An 18,419-nucleotide genomic window follows, 5' to 3' on the forward strand; every position below is an offset into this window, starting at 1 on the left:
AAATAATATTCGCACTGTTTTCTTTTACATGCAGATGTTTTCAAGCATGTAATTAAGGGAAAGTTAATAACTTTATAAAGTAATTAATCTGCTTTAAAGTAATTATGTACAAAAATTATACAGTGATGAACATCGGGTCATACAGCTTTAAATGATTTTTCATTTGTTCAAATTGATACAAAAGATACTGTGATCTACATCATTGATTAAAAGTCAAATATGTATCGGACTCTAAAATATTTTATCCACTGGTTGTGAAATAAAACGATATATAGGTGGGGGGCTCATAATACCTACAAGTAAATCTCTCAAGAAAAACCTGCCTAAATAGATGGCACAATGGGCAGCCAAGAAGCTGTTCCAGTGATGTGCATCTTATCAGGGTTTGCAATAATTGGTGTGTGAAAGGTAGGCAGAATATCTGTATTATGAAGTGAGATGTATGTTGCTTGGCACTGCTGTACTGAAGGGGTCCCCAAAAAATGCTACATGTGACTGATTATAAGGCTTCTAAGAAAGAGGCATTGCAGGTTAATACAAATTTCTTATCACCTAGGTTCACTCTGAAAGAGTTTGGTAAATCTAAGTGTTGATACGGATGTTTTGGTGTTGTTTTAAAGTTTTCACCCCAACAGTCCTTGAATTTTAAACTGCCCAGCTTTTTTCATTAACACAGTGGTTATATTATATGTTATCAGTTTTGGATTGAAGTGAACTGGAACAAAACCTTAGGAAATCAGTGATATTTATGATTTTGTGGAAATCTCTTTTTAAAGTCTAGAAAATTAGAACATAAAATATTACACCAACTTTCGAATCTGTACATTTACAATTCTTCAACAGATCACATTGTCAAATAGTGTCATATATGTTGCAGCCTGTATAAAATTTGGGTGTTAACTTCAGGTTTTGGGGTTGTTGTTTTTTTTAGCTCACCTGGTTCATAGACTCTTAAAGTGAACTTTTTTAAAATCTAGATTTGTGTATTCCTTTTCATAAATTTTTCACATTTCCAATGTTACCAGATCTTAAGTTAATCTTATGAAATGGTTACAGTGGCTTCTGATTGCTTGAGACAAATTCAAGGTCAGCGAGTTGACTACTGATCTGTTAATCGTATGTTCATGTCAATCGGGTTTTTTTTCTTCTTCAGATTACTTTTTGCTAAAACTGCATTTTTAAAACTAAATAAAGTAAATTTGAAATTTTTCAATTTCAAAATATTATTGTACATCCATCCATTACAGATTTCCTTTTCAATGTTCAGGGATATGTGAAAACACGCGTCCTGTTAATTATCAATAGAAGCAGTGCCATCCCATTATTATATTACTTGTTATACATTTGATATGTGTATTATTTCCAGGATTTATTTCAAAGAAAAATTTTAGTTATGTAATGATGAACTAATGTCTCCAACACGTCAATAAATTCAATCAAGTTTTACTCGCATCGAATTTAATGCTGTACTGCATTGAATTTTTCAAGTTAGGAAGTTGAAATTTAATTAGTATTGACTTTTAACTGTGAAGTTGTTTTGGCAGAAAAACCTTATAATTTGCCTCCATGCTATTATGTAATACATGCATTACCAAAACCAGCTGACTACAGCGTTTTGGATAGATCTGTGGACCATTCCCATAATGCTGGAATTCCAGCATATGCCACTTTGTGTGATCCATAATGGTTTGCAGAGGCATAATAAAGCAACTGGCATTTGAAGAGTTTCCCTATCCATTGTGTAGAACAAGGACTGGACAATGTGTCTAATGGCAGACTAGGACCTTTAACGACAGAGTTTCCTATTGATCCAAATACAAAATATTTTTCCAGATATCAGCATAAATACATGAAGATCCACAAATATGCGTCCTGACATTGTCGGAGCATCAGGATTGCTTTCTAATGACACCAAAATTGGACAGTAATTGTATTGAAAAAGTGCAATCCGCACATTTCAGATGATTTAACTTTGCTCCAGGAAATCTACTGTCAAATGAACTTTATCTAATATCCGGTGATCAGGCATAAAAACAGATAGGTCAGGTCATTGGTAACTGATAATCCTGGTCTGACAGTAGAAATATCGACCTTGGTGTAGTTCATATTTATGATGGTTCTTACTTTTAAGACCTTAACAAGTTAATAACAGTGGTCTTAGTCTGAGTACCACATTACAGGTAGATAGAGGGGAATTATTGTGATCAGTGCAAGTTACTGTCTCATCAGAAGGGGTGTGGTAAAGTTCCAATGTATATCTGCATGTCTCTTATAAGTATCAGGACAATAAGAAATAAAATCAGCAGTGATGTGCTTTTAAGTCGACATCTGTCAATCAATAAAGCAATTAGTTACTGCATTGCTAATTGCCTTTTGTATTACATATATTATTTAAAACTTTCTATAGGGAAAATGTTGTATTATATTTTTAGGTCAACTGAATTACTCCGGTGACCTAAAATTGCTATTGGTCTGTGTTCGTTGTCGCGTAAATGTGCATCGTTGGTTAAAAATTGGTTGTTTTAAACTTTATTATAATTACCCTTATAAATTGTTTCAAATTTGGTATGTCTCAGGCATCTTTGGGACAAGGGGGACATAAATTGTAAATTTCAGAATTCCTACACCCATGGGGTCTGGGGTGGGGCAAAAAATGACCAGTTTTCAAAATGTGTAAGAAAAACTAGATGCATATAGTCATGTTGAGCAGGATTGAAGGCCTCAACCAGAATTGTAAATTTCATGATCCCAGGGTAGAAGTTCTGAATCCAGGGTGGGGTGAAATTTGGCTTATAGTTTATATGTGTAAAGCATTTGAATAACATCTTCTTTAATGCTATTGATATTGAAATGAAACTAAATGGATATTTAAATTAGATGGAGCAATCTGGTAGCCCTTTACCAAGCTTGTAAATTTCATTGTCCCAGGGATAGGGAATTTGTTATCGGGGTGGGGTCAAAATGGTCATATTAGTGATTAAATGTGTATCATTTGAAAGACTTAATTTTAATAATACAATATGAAAACTAAGAATATTAAGAAAAAGCAGAAAGGGATGTACTGAAATTAATAATTTTGCAACCTCTGGTGGTTCTGAATTCAAGGGTAGGTCCAGAATAGTCATATAATAGTGTTAATCAACATTTATGACATTGTGTGAATTAAGTTTTTCTTCTATATAGGCACGTTTTGGAGCATTTGTGTTTTTAAAATTATACTGTTACATCTTGTTTTATACTGCTGTTGAATATTAGAATTTAGATATGCAAAAGAGGGAAATTATAGATTATGTAGCCCTTTAAGAGGCTATAGTGATATATGTACTTTTAACTGTTACATAGATGACCGATTAGGTCTGTGGACCTCATGTTACATTTCTTATGTTTTGTCGGTAATAAACCTGTGCTATTTCAATGTACTTTATTTCTCAATGAAAGCACTGATCTTTTAACTAATTGACAAACGATATATTTATCAAAAGAAACAATAAGTTAATTACGGGTATTCTGAATTTAAGATCAGCTCAATTTGTTAATTTTTCAATTTTGGTGTATGTAAAATTATTAATGTAAATTCAAAATACATCACTTAATTGATAGAGAGTTCATACTCATTTAACTAACTTGAGTGTTATATTTGAAAAATGCATCGGGACCTTTATAATTTTAAATAGATTTTAAAAAAAATTTAAAAAAAGAACAACAATGCTTTTCTTGCAATGTTTTATCTTGCTCACAAGCAATTCTTTTATTTAAGGAATAATACCATATGAGTGGAATTTTTAGCAACACACCAATTTAGTGGCTTTTCCATAAAAATGGGTATATATATATATATTTAGCGAGAGCCAATTCTAGCGGCTTTATAATTTCAAGAAATTGACTATGACCTCCGATATGGAATGAATTGTTAGTGATATTCAATCTTAGCGATCTCAGCACTCTTGCTAATAATGCCATTAAAATCAAATCCTCACTAAAAATTCTGCTTACACAATGTATTATGAGAGTATAAAGACAATGGAAACATTAGGGCAATTCGTATAGATCTAATCGGCAAATTATCCCAATATAGTTTGTGTATATCCTGGGAGAGGGCTAAAATAGGCTGTGGCTGCTGCCCACAATCCCTTTCACTATTTGTGAATAAAATTGATAATAATTCAAAATCCTCTACAATACAAATAACCTCATAATCTATTCCTTATATACAGATAATTCATACATTATAATCTAACAATGCTTAAGCTTAAGGGTATTCAAAACACTGAAATGCTAGTTAATGACTCTGATTGAAGGTTCCACCAACTATGACTATTTCAATAAATACGTCCACTAAATGATCAGAATGTATAAAAAAATCAATTGCAGAACAGAACTTTTATTTCCAAGGGATTTAAGACTAGTACTGACCCCAAAATCTATATCTGTGTATTGATCTTTGTATTAAAGAAACATTAGCAAGAAACGGTCTGTACATAGTGTCATGTGCAAACTATACGTAATATTGATGATCAAGATAGCTCTAGATTCTCTGTGTGTTAGCTATAAGCTTTTCATACATCCCTGATGGTCTTCAATAGGCTTCAGCAGCAAAGAGGGTCTGCTCTTTGTTTGCAGTCGGACCATTAGTCCATCTACCTGTTTCTGCACACCTGCTGCCATTCAAATGTAAATGTGTATTGAGAAGGCCAAGATGTAATAAATGCTGTCAGTGTAAATCTAAAGGGAAATTAGAATAAATGCTTGTCTGAAATTTTGCTTCTTACCTTTGTTTTTAACACCAAAATCTCTTTGACTTTGACATGATTTCATGAAAGATGGATTGTGGTTTATTAAAAATTCATGGAAGACCTGGCATTTTTCATTGTTGTTTGGATAACATATGACAGACTATGCTATGAAGTGTTCGAATGATACAAATTTTGTTCGTAAAAGAAGAACATGAGTATATCAGTGAAAGTGTTGTTGTAAAAATTGTGCGGTGTGATACTGGGTGCCCAGATTAATGAAACCAGTTACTTGACTGATGGTATAATGTCAGAACATCAGGAAGAGTATGTCTTGTATTGTTTTTGTAGAAGGATTCTTCCTTTCTTTGAGTTTTCATATCAATTGTGGGCAAAAAATGACTTTTTCTTGTATGGCTCACCTTTAGTCTTGTACAGAAAGCTCACATGTCAGCTTTTGTATTGAATTGGTTTTGTCATGCAATGAGTCCGTCTTTCTGCATTGTCTGTGTGTCTGGCTGGAACGTCTCACATTTTCATCTTTTCAACAACCACTGGGCTAATTTCTAAATGAATCATTCTTGGGTGAAATGGAATTCAAGGTTGTTTCCCTAAATAGACCATGCCACCTTCCAAGGGAGATAATTAAGAAAAATAAGATGGGAAGTGTTTAAAAATCTCAAGAATCAAACTGCTGGACTTGAAAATAGAAACTTGTGTGAAAGCTTTTTTGATATAATCCACATCATAGTTTCAAGTTTATTTCAAAGCCACGATCCCATGGGCTAGGGTCACAATAAGGCTTTCAAATTGATGGCTTTTGTACAGAAATTACTTTTGTTTTAGAACATTTCGCTCAATTAAGAACCACAAAGGTACACTTTTGTCACATTAGTATGCAAGCAGCCTTGTATATGTAGAAATCTAGAATGACATTTATTCAAACCATGACTACAGGTCTGGCAGATGGACAGGGCCACTAGTGGGGTGTCATGTCTTGCATATAGAGATAAATAGGATATTATTTCAAAGGTTTTCTTCTTAAAAACCAGTCAGAAGCTACCAATCTGTCAAAGTGATACGCAAGCAACCTATATAGCGTATATAATCAACTGACATACCCCACATCCCACCCCCAGTTCAGGTGGGGCCACAAACATGTTTGAAGTTTTACATTTTAGGGATATGATTCAGTTTGGAATCATAAATATTTGGTAAATTTTTCTCAAAAAAAGTAGTTTGTAATTTTGTTGTTTAATTGTTTGGCACAACATAATATTATTTAATTTAAGTGTATTATTTGTATAAATGAAGGTTTTGTCACTTTTATATTTGATGAATGTTTCTCACCTGCCAAAAAAGAAAAAAATACCTCTAATATTTCCAGCATGCCAAAATACCAGATATATATATGGTAATTTAAGAATATCTGTATTTTTTACAATATCTTCTCAAGAAATTAACAACAGTTCACATTCAAGTTTGTTTAAATTATGATAAGGCAAGGCAGGACATAACAGATGCTGAATAAAAGTATACAGATAAATGATGAATATAGATGAATGCATGCACAAGTAAAGGACTAGACTGAAGGAAACCTAACATATAAGGGAATAATGTAGACTATAAGTTGACCCTAGATAGTAAGGGATGGTATCAAAGCAATGAAAATGGTACAAAATTATGTATTAAATTTGTATGTGAATTTCAAATATATTGTGTATTATGCTTTTAGATATAATCTGGTATTTCCTGTTGGGTCTTGGTTTCTGTTGATTCTGGGAAGTCATGCTATTGATATTTTTGTACATTGGACAGTCGACCACTGTATATAGTTTTGGTAAACTGACAGGTGGTGTTGCTCATTGGTAGCAGACTCAGATTGCATCAACATGAGGAAATGAGCATTGGGTTTGATGGCTTGCAAATGTGCATTGAAATGAAGTCAAACTGCATGTAGATTTCACAGAGACATAAGTCAAGCCTATACTAACAACCTTTGTGAATTTTAGCCATTAATTACCTGGTATTACACAGTATAGTATTTATTGCAGGCCTGTAACCAGGACTTTTATTGTGGACAGGAGGGGGGAATCTAGAATTTCCCATTTGGTTGTAAGTTTATGGATTGGTAAGGGTTTTGAGCTCCTGACCAATATATATTTTACTCCTACAAGTAAAAGCTTTGGTTAACATCTCAAAGCTCTTTATATACCACATTATGCAGTATTAAAAATGAATAGGATAGAACGAAATAAGATGAAAATTTAATGGAGAAAAACCCACATGCATGATAACACAGAATAAAAGGTTTGGTAATACCAGACTGAGTTGAGAAAGAAAGTCAAGGGTAAAAATGCAGAAGTGAGGGGTTAGATTTAGATATATATTGTTTTACAAATGGAGTTGGTTACTTGCAGTTTCCCTAATTTACTTTATTTAGTAATCAGAATTCATCATGTTGCCGAAGGACACCTCGCCTTGGGTCTTGCTATTTGTTTCGATCTTCCAAGTTCCAAGTTTTATCAAAGGGTATACATTAGTCCCACAGTTTATGATATTCACGCTGTCTGTACATGAATATGAGAAAGGATGTGATAAACTTGAGGACACACACGGCATTTCCGACATTTTCTCTAAATTTATATTTTCATCTCCTTGAAGAGGTCTTTGTATGATTTCCGAAATAAGTCTGAATTTGAAATTCTAAGTAATATTACCGGTATATATTGTATGTTGGCCTGGATAGCTCAGTGGTTAGATCACTTAACTGATAATGCAAGGGTCCAGGGTTTGTAACTCATTTGCTCCAATGATTTTTCTTTCTCTTCTTTGCTACAGTAATGTTTTTTATACAACTTCTGTAATACATAAGAGCTGACAGAAAATGTTTACTTCCAACATTACAACCACATTAGCTATCGAAAATATGCTAACTCTAACACAGACATAATATATATATACCCCAAGATTTTTTTGTAGAAACGAGATAGAATGCAGGTGAATTATATGTGAAATGTCTCGAAAAATTATATATTATCAAGAAATGTTTTCCTAACACAGTGGAACTTATGTAACATGATATTTGTTTGGGAGGCAAACTTTGTGTTGGGTTAGACAGGAAGTTAGGTGGCATTGTATAAAGACCACAGGGGAAAAAAGACAATTGCAGGTGAAAGTTAGTGTCAAAATTCAAAATGAAATGGATTGCACAGGTGTTGTATTAAACGGTTTTAACTGTAGTCAGAGTGGTCCATTAGACTATAGAGAGCTCTGCCAAATTTGATGCTAAAGAGAACATTGTCTACATGTAACTGACATTTCTGTATCACTCTAAAGATCCCACTGAGTGACAGATGCATTTTCCTAATTGCCCTAATCATATTAATGGAAAAGCATTGTTTCACACACTCTGTCCCATCATAGATAATGAATGGAGATACCAATGTACAAAGTACACATACAGTCAGTGTCATTGTGTCAGGAGGTTTTTATAAGTACATGATGGAAATAAAATGTCTGGAGTAAGGAGTCCTCTCTCTGAGCTGACATTTCAGCAGGAGATAAAAATTACAGATTCTGACACTGATAGAGACAAAGGGAAGGTGTTTGTTTCCATTGTCTATACCGCTGTAACTGTTTCCATTGTCTATACCACTGTAGCTGTTTCCATTGTCTATACAGCTGTAACTGTTTCCATTGTCTATACAGCTGTAACTGTTTCCATTTTCTATACAGGTGTAGCTGTTTCCATTGTCTATACAGCTATAGCTGTTTCCATTGTCTATACAGCTGTAACTGTTTCCATTTTCTATACAGCTGTAGCTGTTTCCATTGTCTATACAGCTATAACTGTTTCCATTGTCTATACAGCTGTAACTGTTTCCATTGTCTATACAGCTGTAACTGTTTCCATTTTCTATACAGCTGTAGCTGTTTCCATTGTCTATACAGCTATAACTGTTTCCATTGTCTATACAGCTGTAACTGTATGAGCTATATTCTGACAGATCAAAGTGCATGTACTTCTTTTAGCTTATTAAGGATGCAGGAAGGCATCAAATTGAAACACCTTATTAAAAGAAGAAAAAATAATATTGGTATACTGATGGTATGTTATTTTGAATAGACCATGATATGTTTACAGAAGACAATTTGATGCTAATTAACTTTTCAATCATCCCCTCAGCTACTGGGAAACAAATTCATGGTCTATTAGCAAGCCACCATCCTTAAGCAATGTCATTAATGGACTTTTGATTGCAATAGATGCAATCTCTGCCCTGGCTTATTTTAGCTCACCTGGAGCTGAAGGGTCAAGTCAGTTTTCTTGACCTGTCTGACATCTTCAATTTCTTAAGAGCCACTGGACCAATTTCATTCAGTTTAACATAGAAATGTATAGGAAGAAATTATTCAACAGTCATAAGAATAAGATATGTCAAAATGATTTATAAGTATCTTCATGACTAGTGTAGATTCCAATTTAATTACTTCTTGGGCCAGGGGGGGGGGGGGGGGGGAACAATTATAGAAAGATTATCTTTTTATCAAGAACCACCAGGGTACAATTTGTCCAATAGGTGTATGCAAGCTATTTGGTGTTTCTACATCATGACCCCTGGGGCCAGGGTAGGACCACAGTGGGTTGTTTCAAGTTTAATTACATAGGGGAAAATGCAACTGCTCAAGTGAGCAATGTGGTCCATGGGCCTCTTGTTAATTGATTCCCTCTATGTGGGATGGAGTAATTTTGCTTTGTTTGACAGACTCTTTCTCAAAAGAGAATGAAGTGTAAGTGGTTGTGATTGATTGTTTCAGACAAGAGGAGGGGGTCTGGACATGAATGTCAAAAGTGCATGGGAACAAGGTGTAACTGGCAAGAAGGTAGTGGTCACTATACTGGACGATGGCATTGAGAAAGACCACCCAGATCTGGAAGACAATTATGTATGTATAGACCATATATAATGTTTATTATACGTGATGAAATTAAATAAGGAATGTACTTGGAATAAAAATAAAAATCATGAGAGGACCGGTACCTGTGCACTGCAATTTACCATGAATGTGGGCCTAGCTCATATGTCATGTTGCCGTGTTAGTCATTTGAAATACCTAAACATAAAGTAGTAAACCAGCACTGTCCTCACTTTTCATAACTTTTGTTCTTATAGGAATCATTCATTTGTCACTTTGACATTGTAAGAGATAGGACATTATTTTTTAGCCTGTGTGTTCCTAGTGTGAAGATTATTTACACTGATGCCCTCACTTTCATTACATACAATCGTTACTGATGCCCCCGCATTCATTACATACAATCATCACTGATACCCCCGCATTCATTACATACAATCATCACTGATGCCCCTGCATTCATTACATACAATCATCACTGATGCCCTCGCATTCATTACATACAATCATCACTGATGCCCTCGCATTCATTACATACAATCATCACTGATGCCCTCGCATTCATTACATACAATCATCACTGATGCCCCCGCATTCATTACATACAATCATCACTGCATGATGTCCCCGCATTCATTACATACAATCATCACTGATGCCCCTGCATTCATTACATACAATCATCACTGATGCCCCTGCATTCATTACATACAATCATCACTGATGCCCTCGCATTCATTACATACAATCATCACTGATGCCCTCACTTTCATTACATACAATCGTTACTGATGTCCTCACATTCATTACATACAATCATCACTGATGCCCACTCATTCATTACATACAATCATCACCGATGCCCTCGCATTCATTACATACAATCATGAACACTGTAGTTTTAAGGTGGCTCACTACGCCTTTGATAAGTTTTATCAAATCAGCAATATGATAAATTTAAAAAAAAAACTACAATGCTAGCTACCTGATAAAACAGCAAAGAAAGCATTTTATTGTTTAAATGAACACTATCGAACTTCCATTGTCTTCAAATGATCTGACATTATGATTAATTTTTTTTATTGAAGAGAGATGAATAAAAGTGAACATGTCTTTGGATTTTTCAGTAAAGCACAAGATTATAGTGTCCATGAAAATTAATAGAATTGCAGTACTTTTGATACATGGCTCTCATCATTTATGGAATAGTTTCTAACAAGTGGTATAAATCAAACAGACCCTGGATTAGTGTGAGTGTCAAGAAAAACACATGTAAAATAATGATGTGCAAAGATGTGCTGGAGAAAAAAATAACACTCAAAGAATGCCACAGATCCTTCTGTTTATAGTTCCAATGGTTTCCTGGTTAATCTAATTACCCCCAAAACATCTCTCAACCAATTCGGGAGGGATATGTTCAATGCAGTGCATCTCTGGTTCTCATGAGACCATCACACAGATCTTGTTTACTGTAGGGGCATGGAAGACAAGGCAAAAATACAAAGTTGTGGAAAGAGTAATGGATAAATTGTGGAGGGGGAGTAGAGCTGAGGTAGTTTATTAATCAAGAAGTCCTGTAATTGAACTGGAGGCTTCCAGTGCTCATTAAACATACATGATGTGGCCGTTAGATAGTAAGAGATACCAGCCAGTTTAGGCTTCATCTTACATGAGATATTGCACTTAGAAATATTCTTTGTTCAATGGTTAGGATGAAATACATATAGATGTCAGGGAGCAGATACTCACTGTAAACACCCAATATGGAGAGAGTGTTTCTAGAACCCATGCCTCTTGTGTGTTGAATTACAGTAAGATATGTTCCAAATTCAAATCACTAATTAGAGGAAATAGCAGGAGTCTTGTTGACTTAATTAGAGCTGCTTTGTTTCTTTCATTTGAATGTGGCATATAGTGGTCAGAGTTGAGACCCAGCTGAATATATATTTAAAAAAATAAGGTCATATGATCTACTTTTGAATTAAGACTCTCCCATCAGACTGTATAAAGATCTACTTTTGGGATGAAAATTTTCATCTACTGTTCTGTATAAGTATTGAATTTATGAAAACTGAATTTTCTTCCATGATCTGTGTATCTTTCAGGACCCTGATGCCAGTTATGATGTGAATTCCCACGATGAAGATCCCCAGCCTCATTACGATTACACAAATGAAAACAGGTGATTTATTGAAATATTTGACATTTACATTTGGTGTAGTGACCTTCTGCATGCTACATTAAAATTCCTACCATTATTCCATCATAGTATACACTAAGAGGTTTGTTAAGGTAAAAGTGCAAGCTGTGTAAGTCACAAGATATTTTAATTGCCTTTAAAAAAAATTTAATTGCTCATATCAGTGTTAGAGTTATTTCTCATAACAGAGGGACAGTGCTCCTAAAATTCATATATTTAAAAAAAAAATTGTAAGGCAAAAATTGATATGAATTTAAAATAATAGTTTCCAGGCCAAAATTATTTTCCTATTATCCTAAGTTGGAACTTTTTCACTTTAAGTCATTCGAAAGAACCACTAGGTTATAATCTGTAAATTTGATATGCAAGGGCCCTCATGTAAATTTTTTTTATGGATTTTAGAAAAGATTTTTACTTTAATTAAAGGAAAATTGTATGAAAATCTTGGTAAAGAAGTACAAGGATACAATCAATCAGATTAATAAGCAGGGATCCTCATGTACTCTTGTAGATTGAAATTTGTTCACATTTTACCATGGGACTCACAACAGGGGTTTAGAGTTTACATGTATAGGAATATAGTGAGTAAAATTCTATAAAATCTTTTTAGGACTACAAAGTGACTCTATTCAAACATCCATATGTAGTGTAAAATCAAGTTGTTTGCACCACAATCCCAAGGGTCAGGGTGAGGTCACGATAGTAAACTTTAATTGGCAAGATTGGAAATATACAGCATCTGTGAATGTCATGTTGCAGTCAAAACGTTTGACGTTGAAAAGGACAGGTTCGATTCAGTGTGAACAACCGTAAAAACATTAGATTCAAATTGTAGTTTTTTAAGTGTATCTCCATCCATTTTGCGATTGCATGTATCATAACCAATATAATGGGTATCAGGCACAAACATTTGGCAGGCAGGTAGAATGGGAGATGGCCATTATTTATTTTAATAATGCAAATAAAAGATATTTTGGATGTCTCCCCCCCCCCCCCCCCCCCCCCCCCACACACACACACACTTTTAATGATAGTAGTAGTAATGAGTACAAACTTGGACCAGTATAGGTTCTGCTTAATAGACACACACACAATCCAGGTGTCAAAAGGAAGAGAAATCTCAGTAGAAGGTGACAAAAGAAAGGGGATGACAAAGGGGGGGGGGGGGGACCCTAAAAGCAAAAAACAGAAGTCTTTCGCACATACTTCTTGTCGGCGTGACCTCATTCTGTAGGTTTTTACAGATACCCCAGATGCAGAGTATGTATTGATACAGGGGTTCATATTTCTTTTTCTACTCGCCCCCTCTCAACAGAACATTCATCAAACTCTCTGGCCATCAAAAGGATATGCAATAATTTAAAAATGTATTCAAACCAAAATGGATTGAAATTGACTGCAAAAACTACAATTTTAATCCTATGTTTTCAAATCGTACGTTCTAAAAAAAAATGTTCCCGCCCTATGGCGATAGAACTAGTAATTCAATGTTTGTAAGGGAGTCCGCGCTGAGTCAGTAGCCGCCCATTGCATTGTGACATCAACTTTTTTGACTGTAACAGATGAAAATCACTAATGCTTATTGATGTATATTTCATTTCTTGCCAATTCATGTTCCATGGTCTTAATTTTTGTGGGTCACAAATTAATGGGGAAAATGCAACAGCTCAGCTAAATGATGTGGCCCAGTGTTACTTTTTCTTTTGATCTTTTGTATTTTTGGATTTGATATATATTATTAAAGTAATGAATTCATTGTTCCCCTCCTTCCTTTCATGAAAGTCTACAATTTTAATTGGGTTTCGAGAGCCATGTGGATCAGCCAGATAGGATTTTATATATAGCACTGCCTACCTAATCAAATTTAACAATTACAAAATGTGTGATGCATGAGGCCCAATTATTTTCTGAATCCAAATAGCAGGAAAATTCTTTTTGTTTCCTTGCAAGTATGTAAGTAGTGAAACCAAGTCTTACATTAGATTTTTCAAGTGTAAAACATTTTTTTCTGCTACTGGTTTTGAAATTAACATCCATATGGCCAAGCAAGTCCTATAGATATAATTCTCCAGGAACTAAGGTTTCACGGCCACTGCATTACATGTAATGAATTCGTACCAATTTATGTCTAAACGGATTGAATAACATTGATGTGGAAATGTCTCATCTTTTAAGGGTGATTTTGTGTGCATTAGTATTGTACTGTTTTTAGCTCATAATCTGGTATAGGTTAAGGATTTGGCAAGGTTTACTGGGACGTAAAAATTGGAGTTGTGAAAACGTGGCGTGTCTGGAATATTAACATCTCTAAATGAATTCCAGTCTAAATTCCTTGGTTTCCAGTAATGGCCGTCTCTGTGATCTGATGGCGTGATCGGTCCCCAGTATTGATTTGACCAACTATCTTCTGTCTTAATTTGTTCGACAATCGACAAGACTCTGAAATGGTCCCCCGTCTCTCTGTAAATTGTATGAGAAAAACATAACATCTCAGAATCTATTGAACTGGAAGGGGATTTTTTCTCTCTCGCCATTGGATTGTTTGTGGACAAAAGCCAGAGGGACAATCTGTACAAGTTAGGAAATTGTTCCTGGAAGTGAATGCAAATAAAACTGAAGACTGTTGGCAGTTGGAACTGATTGTGAAGATGGTTATGCAACACTTTTAAGTTTTTTTGGACGAATATTATATAATGAATTATAACTGTCTGGATATGAAACATATTCAGAAGAATCTCTAACGACATTCCAAGACAAGCGATATCTAGTTTCTATTAATCATAATTTTATTTCAACCCAGAATGATAGGATGCAAAATTTTAAAATAATGATCAAGAACATTCACTTTGTCATTTTTATCAACATTCCTTAAAATTCTGGAGTGTTCCAATGCTTTGTTTTGATGCCCCATAAATGCCAGATGATTTGAACTCAGGTAGGCTTGATAGAGAGGAAAAAAACTCCACTGGCAGTACATGAGGCCTGGAAGTAAACAGTTCTCCAAGAGAGAGAGATATACATCTTGCCCTAGAATGAAATACATATAAAACATACATTTGGTAACAGCAGGAGAAAAGAAGCCCAATTTTATCTGGTAATGTCTGATCAATTTCCTCCTCAAAATACGAACTTGGTAGAACTTAGTAGGAGCACACCGCCTTGCAGCAAGCAGTCAGTGTCTACTCGGTGCCAGTATCGGGTTTTAATTGCAGGTGGAACACCTGTTGCATGGTTTAACTAGTAACATCTGCGACCTGAATACAATCAGATGTTGAACCCAGTTTAGTTCAATTACAGATTCGTGTTGCATGTGTAATTTGTTTACCTTTTAAAGTGAAGGTCACATGTAAGAAAGTGAGCTGTGTTGATTTCCCTGTATCTATCAGTCTGAAAGCTTCTGTTCCGAAAATGTATATTTAACGGAAGACAATTTTGTCATTCCATGATTTACGAGCATACAGATTCTACTTTCATCTGGCAGAATTGTTTCCTTTATTTTAGAAATTTCATACATCAATTCACATATGAACAGTCAGGGTTTTGACATGCCTTTACAAACTCACCTCTATAGAGGGGGTACTGTTTTTAGTTTGTTTTTCTTTCATATTACTAATTTCACTCGCACATCCACAACAATATGCACTCATTCAAAAATAGAAAAAAGAGGGAGAGTAATAAAATACTCTGGCTGATCTATGTACAAGATTATATTTACTTAAGAACTTAATACACTCTGTCCATGTTTTAAATATTTTCTGTGATAGATCCGGACTTGAAATTAGACTTTGCTGAAAATTAAAAACTATTTTCATGCCCCCGTAATTGGAGATTTGGGGCATTTATAGTTTTTGATGTGTCTGTTTTTCTGTTTGTCTACAAAAACTTTTAACATTGGTTATAACTTTTGAATGGTTTGATGATAGGGATTTCATATTTCACATGTATATTCCTTTTGACAAGACCTTTAGTTAGGTAGCAAATTTTTTGACATTATGACCTTCACCTTTGGGTTTGACCTACTTTTGAAAAACTTTAGCTTTTGCCATAACTTTTGAATAGTTTAGTTTAAGGGTTTCTATATTTCACATATGTATTCCTTGTAACAATACCTTTCTTTTGGTACCAAACTTTTTGACTTCATGACCTTGGAGTCTGACCTACTTTTGAAAAACTTGAACCTAGGTCATAGCTTTTGAATGGTTGTTGATTGGACTTTCATATTTCATATGTGTATTCCTTGTAACATGATCTTTCTTTGGTTACCAGAATGACTTTGCTTGTTTATGAGGGCATCGGTGTTTCACAAACACATCTTTTTTTTATCTTTAAACCAAATTTGGTACATGTATTTAGCAACTTTGATGAGAAAGACAAACAGCATACCTGTACATACAATTATGACATGTGTGGGTGATAAGTTTACAAGATTGAGTTATAATAAAAGATCCAAAGGTAGTCAAAAGTAACCCACCCACCCCCTCAACGATAGGAAGTGGGGGGCACATATAGGTCTTGTTTTCAAATAGTGCAAAAATATGTCCTTTGATAACCAAACTCCATCTATGTTATCCATCAGATATACAATTTATACTTTTCAATTTTGTTTTTAATTTTCATTGAACTACTGTTACTAATTATTAAAGTTTTACCTTTCAAGGCATGGTACTAGGTGTGCTGGAGAAGTGGCAGCCAAGGCTCATAATATGATATGTGGTGTGGGGGTAGCTTACAATGCGCGGATTGGAGGTAAGACCAGCATAATCTATAGGTGTATACATCAAACACTCCGTGCATTTTAAATCACCGATTCAAATTATATATTTGGGAACTATTTTTATGCCCCTGATATCGAAGATTTGGTGTTGGGCATATTGCTTACTAATTTGTGACGATTTGAACATGCTTACAATCACGGTACAAAATACTTTATCATTTACTGTGCAACTGACAATATCTATGGCCTTTGTTTGGTAGGTGTGCGCATGTTGGATGGTGATGTGACAGATTCTGTAGAAGCTCAGTCCCTCAGTCTCAGGAATAACCACATAGATATTTACAGTGCCTCCTGGGGTCCTGATGACGACGGCCGCACGGTGGACGGCCCTGCCACTCTGGCTAGGAAGGCCTTTTATGATGGAATTACAAAGGTTTTACTCTTGTCTCCATTTACAGTTAATAGGAAAAAACTAAGCTGATAAAAATGATTTACAGTCTAGGTAATTTTGATGCCAGTGTAATCAGAGATTTGGGAACATATAGTTTTTGGTCTCTCCACCTGTCTGTTACTTACTTTGTTTGCCAGCGTGATGGGGACAGTTGTAATTGTGACGGGTACACCAACAGTATCTACACCCTGTCCATTAGCAGCGCCTCGGGTAACGGGGGGCGTGATGGGGACAGTTGTAATTATGACGGGTACACCAACAGTATCTACACCCTGTCCATTAGCAGCGCCTCAGGTAACGGGGGGCGTGATGGGGACAGTTGTAATTATGACGGGTACACCAACAGTATCTACACCCTGTCCATTATGTTTGATTGGATGGTGACAGAGGTTTTATATTTCACATGTATATTCCTTGTGACAAGACCTTTGTTTTAGTACCAAAATGTTTGACCTTTACCTTGGAATTTGACCTACTTTGAAAATTTTTGCGCAATGGCCATAACTTTTGAATGGTTACTGATATAGTTTTCATGTTTCACCTGTGTATTCCTTGTGACAAGACCTTACTTTTGGTACCAGAATTGCTTTGATGTCATACTGAGGCATCAGTGTTTCACAAACACATCTTGTTTTCTGTTTTGAGTGGGAAATGTTATGTTATCCTTGTACAGAGTATATCTTAGAAACAATTTATTCTTCAATGAGCACAAATTCACTATTTTCCACCATCCAATGTGCTCTGTGGGGATATTAGTCCCATTAGGACAAGCATTTAGGGGTGGAGGGTGGGGGTGGGGGGTTACTGTTTTGTTCAGAGGAGAAAGCTTATATATGCTCTGCCTATTGCCTAATCCTATTTTGATATACATAACAAAGTATGTTTAAAATTAAAGGGCATATTCTGTTCATGTTTATGATTTCGTTATATAAACAAATCTTACTGTTATTCTCACAGGGCCGTGGAGGATTGGGGTCCATCTTTGTGTGGGCCTCGGGTAACGGGGGGCGTGATGGGGACAGTTGTAATTGTGATGGGTACACCAACACTATCTACACCCTGTCCATTAGCAGCGCCACTGAGTTTGGCAACATTCCATGGTATTCAGAAGCCTGCTCCTCCACTTTGGCCACGACCTACAGCAGTGGGTCGGGGGGTGAACGTCAGATAGTAAGTCATGGAGAAGAAAGTCTCAGCTTTTACATTATAATATTAAATGTTCTTTTTTCAGAATTAATGGATTTGGAAATTCTGGCCTATGTGCACATCAACTGAAGAAAAGTACTCTTAGAGATTTATTGATTTGTGAACGCTATACTGTATGAATACTTGTTTTAGTGGGATTCAAATTTTACCAGTGAAGCAAGGTGCTCTGAAATGTGAAATTCTTTATATATCCATTCT

The 18,419-nt window shown here is 35.2% G+C and overlaps 1 protein-coding gene across 6 annotated transcripts in view; it reads left to right on the forward strand.

The window, feature by feature from the left end:
• Nucleotides 1-18,419, forward strand: part of LOC125650083 (furin-like protease kpc-1) — a 54,899-nt gene that overhangs the window by 23,028 nt on the left and 13,452 nt on the right. For 4 of the 6 annotated variants that reach the window (XM_048878037.2, XM_048878040.2, XM_048878038.2 and 1 more), the window contains exons 4-8: nucleotides 9,552-9,680; nucleotides 11,756-11,832; nucleotides 16,508-16,596; nucleotides 16,825-16,997; nucleotides 17,973-18,185. In XM_048878037.2, the coding sequence (XP_048733994.2) occupies nucleotides 9,552-9,680; nucleotides 11,756-11,832; nucleotides 16,508-16,596; nucleotides 16,825-16,997; nucleotides 17,973-18,185 (681 nt within the window). The remainder of the gene's footprint in view (nucleotides 1-9,551; nucleotides 9,681-11,755; nucleotides 11,833-16,507; nucleotides 16,597-16,824; nucleotides 16,998-17,972; nucleotides 18,186-18,419) is intronic. The other 2 variants (XM_056166646.1, XM_056166647.1) reach the window with 1 other exon arrangement.

The sequence above is a fragment of the Ostrea edulis genome, chromosome 5 (genome assembly GCF_947568905.1).
Source record: "Ostrea edulis chromosome 5, xbOstEdul1.1, whole genome shotgun sequence".
NCBI lineage: Eukaryota > Metazoa > Mollusca > Bivalvia > Ostreida > Ostreidae > Ostrea > Ostrea edulis.